At 35.6% G+C, this 12738-nt stretch overlaps 1 protein-coding gene across 3 annotated transcripts; it reads right to left on the bottom strand.

The window, feature by feature from the left end:
• Window positions 1-116: 116 nt before the first annotated feature.
• LOC132605576 (probable polygalacturonase) lies at window positions 117-10329 on the bottom strand. Of its 3 annotated transcripts, none has more exons than XM_060318708.1 (6): window positions 10311-10329; window positions 3620-3937; window positions 2609-2729; window positions 2343-2517; window positions 2172-2242; window positions 117-1376 (listed from the first exon to the last, which is right to left on the bottom strand). In XM_060318708.1, the coding sequence occupies exons 2-6, from the start codon at window positions 3932-3934 to the stop codon at window positions 700-702; spliced, it is 1359 nt and encodes a 452-aa protein (XP_060174691.1). In that variant the 5' UTR covers window positions 3935-3937; window positions 10311-10329; the 3' UTR covers window positions 117-699. The 3 variants fall into 3 exon arrangements, with proteins under 3 accessions (XP_060174691.1, XP_060174689.1, XP_060174690.1); XM_060318706.1 differs by lacking the exon at window positions 10311-10329 and adding an exon at window positions 5815-5974; XM_060318707.1 differs by lacking the exon at window positions 10311-10329 and adding an exon at window positions 5811-5965.
• Between the last annotated feature and the right edge of the window lie 2409 nt (window positions 10330-12738).

Here is a 12738-nt window from a genome sequence, read left to right on the forward strand (position 1 = left end):
AGTTATGACTTGTCTCCATTACAAATCTTGCCATAATGTTTTCTAATGTTGACATGACAACATTAAGTTACCTCAAAATTTTGAGAAATTGCAGTTTGATATCTTGAATACAAGACTTTGTGAACTAGGATTTCTTTTCAATTCAATCAAATGAATAAAAAACACTTAAATAAAGCTTGTCTCCATTACAAATCTTGCCAAAATGCCTTCCTAATGCATACATGACAACATTGAGTCACCTCAACAAGCAGGGTCTGCAAGTCGAGGTAACATGATACAATTTTCAAAAATTGCTGATACCTTCAGCTCAAGACTTTGTGGACTAACAACTCCTTTCAATTCAATCAAATGACCCAAAAAAAAAAGTTATTATTTCAACAATGACAAATCAACTGTAACACCCCTTCTTTGCTGCCTATTTTACAACTGTAAGACAAATGACTAAAAACACAAATGAACAAATAACAGAAATAAAACAACTCATCTGAATTTGCGTGCATCAAAACTTTTCTTATATGTGAATGAAGAAACTGACGCTGTACACAGGCGACAATCAGCAATCTCAGGCCACTTTGAAATTTTTTATCTCACCAGAGTTTTGATGTCAACTTGCAAAAGCACGAGACTGAAGATCCTGAATTGCATATTATTGGAGAATTGTACACCATTGTATAGGTTCAATAAAATGAATTGTTTCACTCACGAAACCGCAACTTGATTGGAAGGATGGAGTAAGAGGGCGAAGCAAGTTGAGGTAGTACTAGAAAATGAGCTCTCGAGCTCGGGACATGGTTCAGGAGACACATTTCGAGACGAACCGGATACATCAGAGCATAGCCATGGTGTAGAAGGGTTGGAAGAAATGGAAAAGGTGACATTTGATAGACATATTGAAGTAAATGGAGATTCAGATAATCCAATGAATTTGCCTGCTGTGGAAACATTTGTGCCAACAATGTCCTTAAAAGTGATACCACTAACAACTGGAAGAGCAGAAGAATTGAATTTCTCGTCCGGATGAGAATCACATTGACCGGTGGCCTCAACTCCCACTTGCACATTTTTCATAACCACATCCATAACGATAATATCTTTGATATAACCACCCCTTCCTCTCGCCGTCTTCAGCTCAATCCCAAAAAGGGAATCATGCAAGTTAACATGCTCTACTAGCACATTAGAGATACCGCCAGACATCTCACTACCCAAAGCCACACCAGCACCTGCAAAAGACTGAAGCCTAACCCCTCGGACATGGACATTCGAGGTAGGTTTCCCATAGGAAATCCCGTACTCATCCCAACCACTTTTGAGAACAACAGCATCGTGACCCATGCTAATGTTGCTGTTCTCAATGCACACATGCTCCGAAGAATCTGAAAATGCATACAGTCAAACTTCTTTATAACAGCATCGTTTGTTCCAAAAAAATTTTGGCTGCTATAGTGAATGTTGTTATAAAGAACATATAATATAACGTAACACGAAAGATCGGTTCCACAGAAAACATGGTGAAATGTTGTTATACAGAATGACTATTATAGAGAGGTCCTACAGTATCAGGTCTCACATTACTTGGAACAAAACTTGCAAGTACCTCTAAATTTCTAAAACACAACAACAAATGTTTCTGTAATATCTGGTTTAATTATTCTCATCCATCAGCTCAAAGTAAAAATCAGAGTTAAGGCCCATGTCCGTACCTCCATATTTAGATTAATTGCGATATATAAATAATCACATTAATTTATTAAAAACCTGTTTTAATTGTGCTACAGAAAGGTGTTATTGTTAGATGAACCAAGCAGTATCAGGAAACTATCCAGTTTTTTTTCTTTATTAGTGCCAAGAAAACTACTGAGTTTTGGCGGAAAATTGTGTTAGAAAATCAACTTGAGGTTTTCGGACAGTCAAAAGTGCTGACTGCTGGATATACAAACCTATTTATAACGATATCTTTTGTCCCAATATATTTGAAGTTTATATCGAAAGGGACATATAATATAATAACATAACATGAAAATCACTTCCAAAGAAAACTTGACGTTACAGTGAAATGTCGTTATAGAGAATGGTTGTTATAGAGAAGTCTGGCTGTACCACTTAAAGCAGGTCTCAGATGCTCAAACATTGTATACAAAGGTAAGAGAAATGATTTTAATTAAACCAACCTGGGACTACCCCATAGGTATATGGGGAGTTAGCCGGAGAATGAACTGTTATATTCTGAACCACAACATTACTGCAAAATATGAAAATTTCTAATAAATTAGAAAAGTCCAGATCTTATCACAAGAGAACCTTATATTGGAAAGCTTTTCTCACAGAGATAATCAACTTACCTGCAATATACCGGGCGAATATTCCAGGCCGGAGCATTCAGGAAAGTCAAGTTTGAAACGACAACATCTTTGGAGCTAACAAATTCTACTAGGTGTGGTCGAGTATAATTTAAAGAATGGGCACTGAATTGCTCCCACCATACAGAACCCTGGCCGTCAACCGTTCCATTATTACCTGCACAAGCAATAGGCGTAAGTTGGCTGCATGCATGGCCAAAAACGGAAACATCAAGTATAGTAGATTAATGCAACGAAGGAATTCCTGCCTGTTATCACAACATCAGTTAAATTAATTCCAGAAATCAAGCTGCGATATCTTCCATCTGGTGCCTCAATACCTCGTCCATAGGAGGGTAAGGCTTCAACTATATCCCAATGAGCATAATCCTGCATTGGAAGAACGTACTTATAAAATATATGTGTATATATCCAATGCATATGTAAATAGATTGAGAATCTGAAGTTAGTCCCCACCATCACAATGCATTTACAAACATTATAATTTGATTATTACGAGGTTAGGATAAAATATTACTCCTTCCGTCCCAATTTATGTGAAGGTGTTTGACCGAGCACGGAGTTTAAGAATGAAAGAAAGACTTTTGAAACTTTTGGCCTAAAATAAGTCAAAGGTATTTGTGTGGCTAGAAATCATCTCACCGTAAAATGGAAATTTCCAAGTTAAAATGTTACAAAATATAGAAAGGTGTCATTCTTTTTTAGACTGACTAAAAAGGAAAGAGTGCCACATAAACTGTGACATTAATATTATGCAGACAGACCACTTGTGATCTACCCTTCCACGGCTGTACATGTATCATCTTCCCTTTTGGAATTGCCATGAATGTAGCAAGAGTTGAATGTATTTATAAACAGTTAAAACACAGCACCTCGTCACCAAGTGCTACAAGTTCTCAAGCTAATCATTTCTTTTCCAATAATTAATGCTTAGGCTATTGTAAATACAGTAGCAGCCTTTTTTTAAAAAATTGTGGAGTCCGGGCCAGTTTGCGCGCACCTCTACTAATTCAACGGGATATCTGCTACCTCCCACCAGCAACAGGTACCAAGTAACTCTGTCTCCGCTTAGATAAATGGGTAGAAATCATCTAATGTTTTTGCCTCCGCTGGGATTTGAACTTGAGCCTCATGATTCTCCTCCCATTTCATTGACTACTAGGCCATACCCTTGGGTGCTATAATAGCAGCCTTTCTATCTCTAATAACACAAAAAAATCTAAATAAGCAGGAACTTCAGAACAAGTCAAGGCGCTAACCTGTGATCCCAAAATAACGGCTTCTTTTTCGAGGAAGAGAGTAAGGTGACTGGTAAGCTTTATGCTTCCGGTCAGCCACTTGCCAGCTGGAACATAGAGCTGGGCCCCACCTTTGTCAGCGAAGGACTTAAGATAGAAAATGGCATTCTGGAAGGCCACAGTATTTAGAGTCACTCCATCACCCACAGCACCAAAGTCCAACACTGACGCACTGTGAGGTCTGGGTTTCAGAGGCTTGTTGAAATTGCATTGTCCGTCAAATTGAGCTTCAGTATGTTCTACATTGTGACTTAATCCAAATAACAAAACTAGCATTGCCTGGAAAATATAAAAGCAAAAAGGAAATGATAAATCTCTCAGTAAAGGTGGCAAAATTAGCCCATGAAAACATGATCCGCCCAAGTTGCGCTGGTCATTGACCCGCCATTTATTAGCTCGGCCCATCACTATGACATTGTTTTTGTTGGATGCAGAGGCTTAAGGAAAACAAAGATCTAAAATAAGTTAAACCACAGCATTGCACACTTAATCTAAAATTATAGTTAAAACAGTACTTTGTCGACATTCTATAACGAGTAGGTTTGGAAAGCCCCCAGTAAAATACAAAAGAGCTCCTATAAATGAAGATGACATTAAGGATTTAGAGAAAACCAGTAGAAAGACCTCAACTAGATAACCTTTTCTTTTTTCATTTTCAGAAAAAAAGAAACTTGACTGATAGCAAGTAACTAAGCTATGTCAACTCCTCAAGAATGTAACTCCAAAAAAGGGAATAGAAATGAAAGAGATAATTATGAGAACTGAGAAAAAAAAAAAGTACAAATCAGGTGTATGTACATAAATTCACAAGCTTTAAGTAATTCAAAACACTGAAGTAACCAATAGTGTACCAGTTGCATTTCATATTAGATCCCTCTATCAACATTTATGAGTAAAAAGCAAAAATATAGACTTTCCACTTATAAAACAAGTTTATTCTCTTGAAAAAGACAATGTGGACCAAATCATAGAAACCCTGTATCCAGATAGAATAAATCTCTAAAAAAATTGTCATAAGAACCAATTTAGGACGCCAAAATAAGCATCTTTCAGAAGAAAGAGAGAACTCTAATGAAGGACAGTACAAAAAGCAGCTCCAAGATTCAATTTTGAGCACAAATTTAGCAATAAAATTAAATACTTAATACTAAAATCACATCAAAAAGTCGATTAGGTACACAAATAAAGATAAATACTCATTTTCCTGTAAATATCAGATGCTGCTCATGTAAATTAAAATTGAGAATAGTAACTTACAAAACAAGAACATTCTAGAAGGGAAAATGGGCAAAAATGCAAAAGCTTGGAAATCCTAAAATCTAAAAATATAGACTTTCCCACTTACAAAACAAGTTCATTCTAGGGGGAAAAATGGACAAAAATGCAAACTCATGAATTGCAAACAAAATCCTAAAATCTAAAAATATAGACTTTCCACTTAAAAAAAAAAGTTTATTTTCTTGTAAAAAGACAATGTGGACCAAATCATAGTAACCCATTTTCAAGATCTCTAAAAAAATTGTAAAAACAACCAATTTAGGACACCCCTATAAGCTTATTTCAGTAAGAACAGTACCAAAAACAGCTCCAAGACTCAATTTTTAGTACAAATTTAGCAATAAAATTGAATACCAAGTACTAAGATCACATCAAAAAAGCTGATTAGCAACACCAAATAAAGATGAATAGATGAATATTCATTTTCTTGGAAATAGCAGATGCTGCTAATGTACTTAAAATTGAGAATTGTAACTTGTAAGAATCCTTTAAAAAAATTAAAAATATAGACTTTCCACTTACAAAACAAGTTTATTCTCTTGAAAAAGACAATGTGGACCAAATCATAGTAACCCATTTTCAAGATCTCTAAAAAAAATTGTAAAAACAACCAATTTAGGACACCCCTATAAGCTTATTTCAGTAAGAACACTACCAAAAACAGCTCCAAGATTCAATTTTTAGTACAAATTTAGCAATAAAATTGAATACCAAGTACTCAAATCACATCACAAAAGTAGATTAGCAACACCAAATAAAGATAAATAGATGAATATTCATTTTCTTGGAAATAATAGATGCTGCTATTGTAATTAAAATTGATAATTGTAATAACTTGTAATAATCCTATAAAAATTAAAAATAAAAAACGTACTTACTAGACCCTTCATGAACTTGTTTTCTTTCATTTAGAAATGTAGATTAGTCTCTTCTTCTAAGCTTTTACACTGTAGAGTGAAGAGAGAGAGAAGAGGAGAAGAAGGTGTAATTGAATAATGCTAATGATTAGTGTAAAAGAAAGAGTGAATAAAAAATACTCTATGCTCCCTTTAAAAATAAAATGCATTTAACAATTTTCCAACCCCTCGACAAACAATGTAAAAGTTCATATAGTCAACCAACTGAGCTACAAGATCACTATTTTTTTTCTTTCAAATTGAAATGCTAACGCAACCGTGGTGGGTGTACATATATCTTCCACAACCTCCCTTCTAAGGTCATGTCCTCGGCAAACTGCAACTGTCATGTCATATCTAATCATCTTTCTTCAATACTTCTTCGGCCTACCTCTAACTCTCCTAAAGTCATCCATAGCCAACATCTCACATTTCCACACTGAAGCATATGTGCATCTCCTCTTCACATACTAAATCAATAAGTGAATAATATACATTATCGATGTAAGAGACTTATATTATTTAATTATGGTTAATATTTCTTTCTGTTCCATTTTATTTGACATTATTTTTTAATTAGTCTGCTTCAAAAAATACTTTTTTTAATAAGAAGTTCTTATAGTCACACAAATATCATACTATCATATTTAAATGCAGCAAAGAACAGAACCAAGACTCATACCACTTCGCGGAACCCACTCGTATTCAGAACAGAATATGCACCACAAGAGTGCAGCAAGTGTAGTACGAGTACATGAAGCACGTGTACTAAGTATATTTCATAGACCGACAACTAAAGAAGTTGTGACGAAGTATAAGGAAAAGTCTATTTAACCTTACCGGTTATGTTAACTTCAAACCAAACCATTTACCAAGTAAAGAATGTAATAGTACCAAGTAAGTCGCCTACTCAGAAAATCAGAGAATCAAATAAACAGTCAACCAGGTAATCAGATAAGAAGTGAATAAAGAAATGCAATGCAATATGCTCTCGTAGACGCACAGAGCTCCGCCAGACTGTACGGGAGATGCGACCCATTGTTACACCCCAAAAATTTCCCGTTAACGTACAGTGAATAGACTAACTAAGGGCACGACGTATACGATGTTCTGATAAGTAATAAATATTATTTGATGATTCTAAATGAGCTTTCAAAGACATGTGAGGTAGGAGACGGAAATTGTTAAGGAAAGCAAGGTATAGGTTGTGTGTCGGACAAGATTTACGAGTATCGAATTAATGATGGCTTAATGATGTTTTGGAGAAGAGTTATAATGTCCCTTAGATTGTTAATGAGGTGTTAAACAAGTGTCAAGAAGGTTCCATAAGGATTGGAGATCAAACGAACGACGGAGATCATTTCAGGAAATGGGGTTATACGACCGACTTATACGGTCCGTATAATATTATACGGTCCGTATAAGGGTCCGTATAACACCCAGCAGAGATGATGTTTGCCTGGTGGTGAACCATGACCACTTATACGGGCCGTGCAATGTTATACGGATCGTATAAGTGTCTGTGGAAGTCCCGACGGGCTAAGTTAAGTTCAGTTATATAAATGTGATCCCACTTCACTAATTTCATTTCCCACACTTCTTCATCTCTCTCAAGGATTCTAGAGGGTTCCACACACTCCATAAGAACTCAAGAGAGATTCAAGATCAACTTCATCAAACTAAGAGAGTTAAGTGTAAGAAGCTCACTAGAGTTCATCCAAGACAAGGAATCTAAGTAGAAGTGAAGCTAGGGTTTTGGTGCAAGAGGAGTATCTCCGCTCAAGGTTTATTCTTAAACTATCTAAGGTAAGTTTTATGATCATTCCATGTTGTTTAAAGTAATGAGAGGTTGAAAGACTTGGATTGTGGAAGGATATAGAAAATGGGTCATGAATGTGAGGATAGTGACATTTTGAGTGGTAGTTTGGAATAAGTCATGAATATTGATATGTTGTGATTATAATTATGTTATAAATGATATTTAGGACATGGGATAAGCATTATATGTGAGAAAACGTAATAGTGTACTATGACTATGATTATGGAGGAATTGAAGTGCAATTGTGAAATGTGGATAACGTAGATGAATGATGATTGTTGCTTATAATATTGTGAATGTTGTTATGGATGTTTGGGAGTTGATATGTGATATGAGGAAAGTTGTATAAACAAAGGAAATGCTGCCCAATATTTTCTAGCATTACTAAGGACATTCTTATAATTGTTTAGCTAATGTTAATACGAACTCCCTTGAAGGTAAAAACGTGAGCATTGAAAGAGAACGATCAAGCGGTAGAATAGCTAAAGGAAAAGGTATGCGAGGTTAGTCCCTTCTTTCTAATGCGTGAATCTTATGGCATGATCTTCCCTCCCTCTCCATGAATTTCCTACATTCCGGAAAACTAAGAGTCTATGTTCATGAATAGCTATATGAGTTAAAGATAAGAGATATTATGAACATAATGATGATGAGCTTAATTCCAAAGATTCTAGAGTTCATGATATGATATTTCCACAAAGCTAATGATGTTAACTACAATCCATTGATGTTGTTTATTGTATACACTCACCTTATATGCTAATTCCTTCAAGGTGTGGCAGAATGCTCCATAATAGAATCGGGGGTTCACGACCTTATGTCACCCCGATAAAGTATAGTTGTCTTTGAGTTCCATGCATGCATTATGACGAGTACATGATGATGATATTACACCGCGCCTATATGGCCGGGCAGACACTCCTAAGGCGGGCAGCGTATACACCATGTCTAGATAGCATAGGCAGACACCACTAGTGGGCGGCATGAGATGGTACCCCGGACGCGGGAGGCCTGGACGCGGGCTAATGATTATCACACCGTACCGATATGGTCGGGAAGCTTATACATATATGCATACATGATATGATGATGATTATGAAGTAAGTCAGCATGCATTATTTCTTTTATAATTGATAGTCAGTTACAGTTGCTCCTCATTTGATGCTTCCTTATTTCATTGATGTATTATTATTGTTGATGCCTTACATACTCAGTACAATGTTCGTACTGACGTCCGTTTTATTTGGACGCTGTGTTCATGCCCATAGGTAGGCAGGGAGGCGATCCAGACTCGTAGGAGCTACTAGCTGACTTTGAGAGCACCCCATTATTCCAGAGGTGCCATTGATTTATTCTTTTGTGTATATATATGTTTTGGGCATGACGGGGTCCTGTTCCGTCCATATGTCTAGTACTCTAGTAGAGGCTCGTAGATGCGTATGTGTGGGTAGTATGGTCTCACGATGTCCTTATTGTATATACATTATTTTGATAGCCGAAGGGCTTATGTATATAAAGGTAATTATGTTTCGAAGTGAAAAATGGTTTTTCCTATGACTTGAATATAAGATTAATGAATGAACGCTTGATGAGTACGATGGGTAATGGTATGAGCGGTGCTCGGTGGTTAGCCCCGGGTACCCGTCATGGCCCCTAGTCGGGTCGTGACACCCATGAGGGACCGCTAAATCCATATACCACTCAGAATACCAGATCTCCCAGATCATATCGGGAAACTGATCTTAAGAGGCCAAAATATCATGCAATTGACCTTATGAGGCCAAAATATCCATCAACCGACCATTTAGGCATAGTAACCATCACTTACCTTGAAATCTCGTTCTCTCGGATCATATAGAGCCACATCAATGCACATGCATGATACGACATATAAAAGAGTGAATATCTCAGTATTCGGACTTAATGGCCAATAGGTTCAAGTAAGTTCATCAGTAATCCACACATAATAGCCAACAAGTTCAAGTAAGTTCATCAACATGCTTATCACAAGTGTACAAGATTTCTTAGAGTGCCCAATACAATTAAATAGTCAAGTATAAGAAAGTAGCACAGAAAAGCTAATGCCCATATGCTTTGGCATTCTGGGTCAGGACCCACAACTACACAGTGCACTGTCACTCATATCATGGCACCGGTACTCGTACCAATGCTCGTCATATCATGGATATGAGACCCCCTATTACGCCCTTATCCCTTATTGATAAGCTTATTTTTATTATCTTTGTTGAAAACGTCCTTTAAACGAAGTCTAGAAGTCTTAACATACCTCAAAGCTGAACAAATGAATCAAGACAATCGCCTTTCCTATCAGGAGTACCTCTGAACGCTCCAAAACTATCAAATACATAATCTACATGAGTGTATGACACCCATATTGCTGTGGTGTTAACTAGGGTCCAAAAAAGTCCCCCAAAAGTCAATCTCGAGCTCCGAAGGTCAAAATTAAAGTTTGTCACAAAATCAGGTTACTCATAGGTCCTAAATCTTAAAAAAAAAAAATCATCCAATTTCTTCCACGAATCGATACTCAAATCAAGGATTTACCATTTCTCAACTTTGGGGCTCAGAACACGGATAAAAAATGATAACTAAAGAAAATAATCATGAAGAAACACAAAAATAAAGGTTAAATACTTACCCCCTTTCCAAAATGAGAAGAATGCCACGAAAATCACCCAATTCCGAGCTCTAGAACTCCAAATATGCTAAAAAAAAAGAAAGGATATGTCCATTCGAAACACCATTCGAGCAATTTTCTTTTCGCTATCGCGGACACCCATCACGATCGTAAAGTAAACTTCGCATTGAAATTTTTAAATGTGTGTCGAGTGACAGGTTGGTGAGTATTGGACAGTAAAAAAAATAAATTTAAGCAGAATTTAATTTGTAATAAATTTTACAACAACATAAAAGTTATACTAAATATGGTTTCTGCATAATTGGAAAAAATAAAATGTGTTTCCATGAAGCACTGCAACAGCTATAATCGTACATTTATCACCATTTAATATTCAATATATATTTGTATTCTTAAAAGTTAACCGTTAAATGGATTGTTTTTTACGCATATTCAAATATTGTCGAATTAATATTTCAAAATTCTTAGCCACTATAGTTAATTAAATTTTTTACATCTTTTATTTAAAATGCTCGCTTGTTTGAATATTTAATTTTGTACATCTATAATTATTTTTAAAGAGATTGTATTATTATTATTATTTAATTTTTTGATGACTAAAATTAGAAAGCAATATGTTGTTACCCTATCATCACTTTTTTATAAAATTAGTAAGCAATCACATTTGTTGTTACTCTATGATAATTTTTTATGGAGATTACTTAAAAATTTCAACTAAATTATTCTCCTAGACCCAAAGTTTGACTCAAAAAAAATTGGTCAGCATAAAATCAGAGCCATAAACTTCACATATTTCAATCTAACTTGGTATCTAGTTTGTCCTCATTTAATTTCATGTCAAAATTGCTAATGGTGACAAATAAGAATCCTCTAATTCAAACTATTCAAAAATTGACAGAATCTAAATCCCCCCCTATAAATAGGAGCCAAACTTAGGCAAAGGAACACACCACAACAACAAAGCCATTTGATCCCATAGCCGAACAAACACATTTCTCCTTCTTTTCCTCCTCTTTAGGCATGATTGGAAAGAAAATGAAGCTTGCTTTGATAGAAAGTATCACTAAAAGGAAAGCCTCATACAAAAAAGACAAAAAGAGTTCTTGAAAAATGCTCAAGAACTCAACACCCTTTGTGATGTTGATATTGCAACCGTCGTTTATAGTGCTTACGACAATGAACCTGAGGTGTTTCCAAATCTTGGTACTGTTATCAATACCTTTACAAAGTTCAGGGGGCTGTCGGAGTTAGAGCAATAAAAAATGGCGACACTAGAAGCATTTACGAAGCAGAGGATTAAGCAATTGAAGGAACAACTGCGGAAGGTAAGGAAGGAGCATAGGGTGAAGGAGTTAACAAACAAGATGCATGAAGTACAATAACTCCTTCACCCTGTTCTCCTTCCTTACCTTCAGCAGTTGTTCCTCAACTTCTTATCCTCTGCTTGGTAAACTCTTCTAGTGTCAGCATATTATTTTATTGCTCCAACTCCGAAGCACGCTAAACTTTGTAAAAGTATTGGTAACAACACCATGATTTGGAAACACCTCTAATTCGTTGTGCTAAGCGATATAAACGACGGTAGCAATGTTTACATCACAAAGGGTGCCTAGTGCTTGAGCTTTTTTTAAGAACTCTTTCTGTCTTTTCTTGTATGAGACTTTCCTCTCATTGATACTTTCAATCAAGGCTTAAGTAATCAATGACCCCTTAAAGTTGTCCACATAACCCAGACTTGTACCTATTGAAGTGTCCGTCTATCGTTTGTTTTTTTCTCAAAGGACGTTGTTTTATTCACGTACTAAATCTATGATCAATCTTTGTTTTATGTTTACTAGATACTCTGATATTTATTTTTGCCTTTATTACTGTTGTTGTTAGTGTGGTTTCCAAAAAGGCCGTAGTCCCTCTATATGTACCTTATTGTAACTTGGAATAGAGGAAGTAGTTCAACATGACTCTTTTACAATTTAAATAGAAGAAAATGTCTCTATAAAGATCTCTTGTATTTTTTTTTCCAGATATCTTACGTGTAAAAATAAAGATCTTTTAAAAGGTTTGACATAAACTTTTAAAGATGTAATGGCCACATGATCAATTGACCTAATCAAATGACTCTTCTCTCCAGTTTCTTATACTTTCTACTCTACCATGATGGAGTCACGGATAGAGAAAACCAAGAATTTTTGGTAAAATCACAAGTTTCAAAAGTCTATATCAACTCAAGCTATATCAAACAAAGTAAAATAAAGGAAATATGAATATTTACTTCGAGTTATTACTAATAATAGTAATTAATCGTGATTTGGCATGAATTTGACTCCATAAAAAGAATACGAGTTGTGGCATGTAATTTTCCTTTAACACGTTCAATTGTTGTGATGATACTCACTAATTAATCGTGATTACACAGACAGTTTACAAGTTA

This window comes from Lycium barbarum, chromosome 8, assembly GCF_019175385.1.
Source record: "Lycium barbarum isolate Lr01 chromosome 8, ASM1917538v2, whole genome shotgun sequence".
NCBI classification, from domain to species: Eukaryota; Viridiplantae; Streptophyta; class Magnoliopsida; order Solanales; family Solanaceae; genus Lycium; species Lycium barbarum.

Bases quoted from the DNA above. Each gene is read 5' to 3' on its own strand.
- LOC132605576 (XM_060318706.1), bottom strand. From the start codon at position 5,844: ATGAAAGAAAACAAGTTCATGAAGGGTCTA. The intron at 2,518-2,608 runs GCAGGAATTCCT...TTGCTTGTGCAG, and splicing joins AACTGATGTTGTGATAACAG to GTAATAATGGAACGGTTGAC. The intron at 2,243-2,342 runs GTAAGTTGATTA...CATATTTTGCAG, and splicing joins ATTCGCCCGGTATATTGCAG to TAATGTTGTGGTTCAGAATA.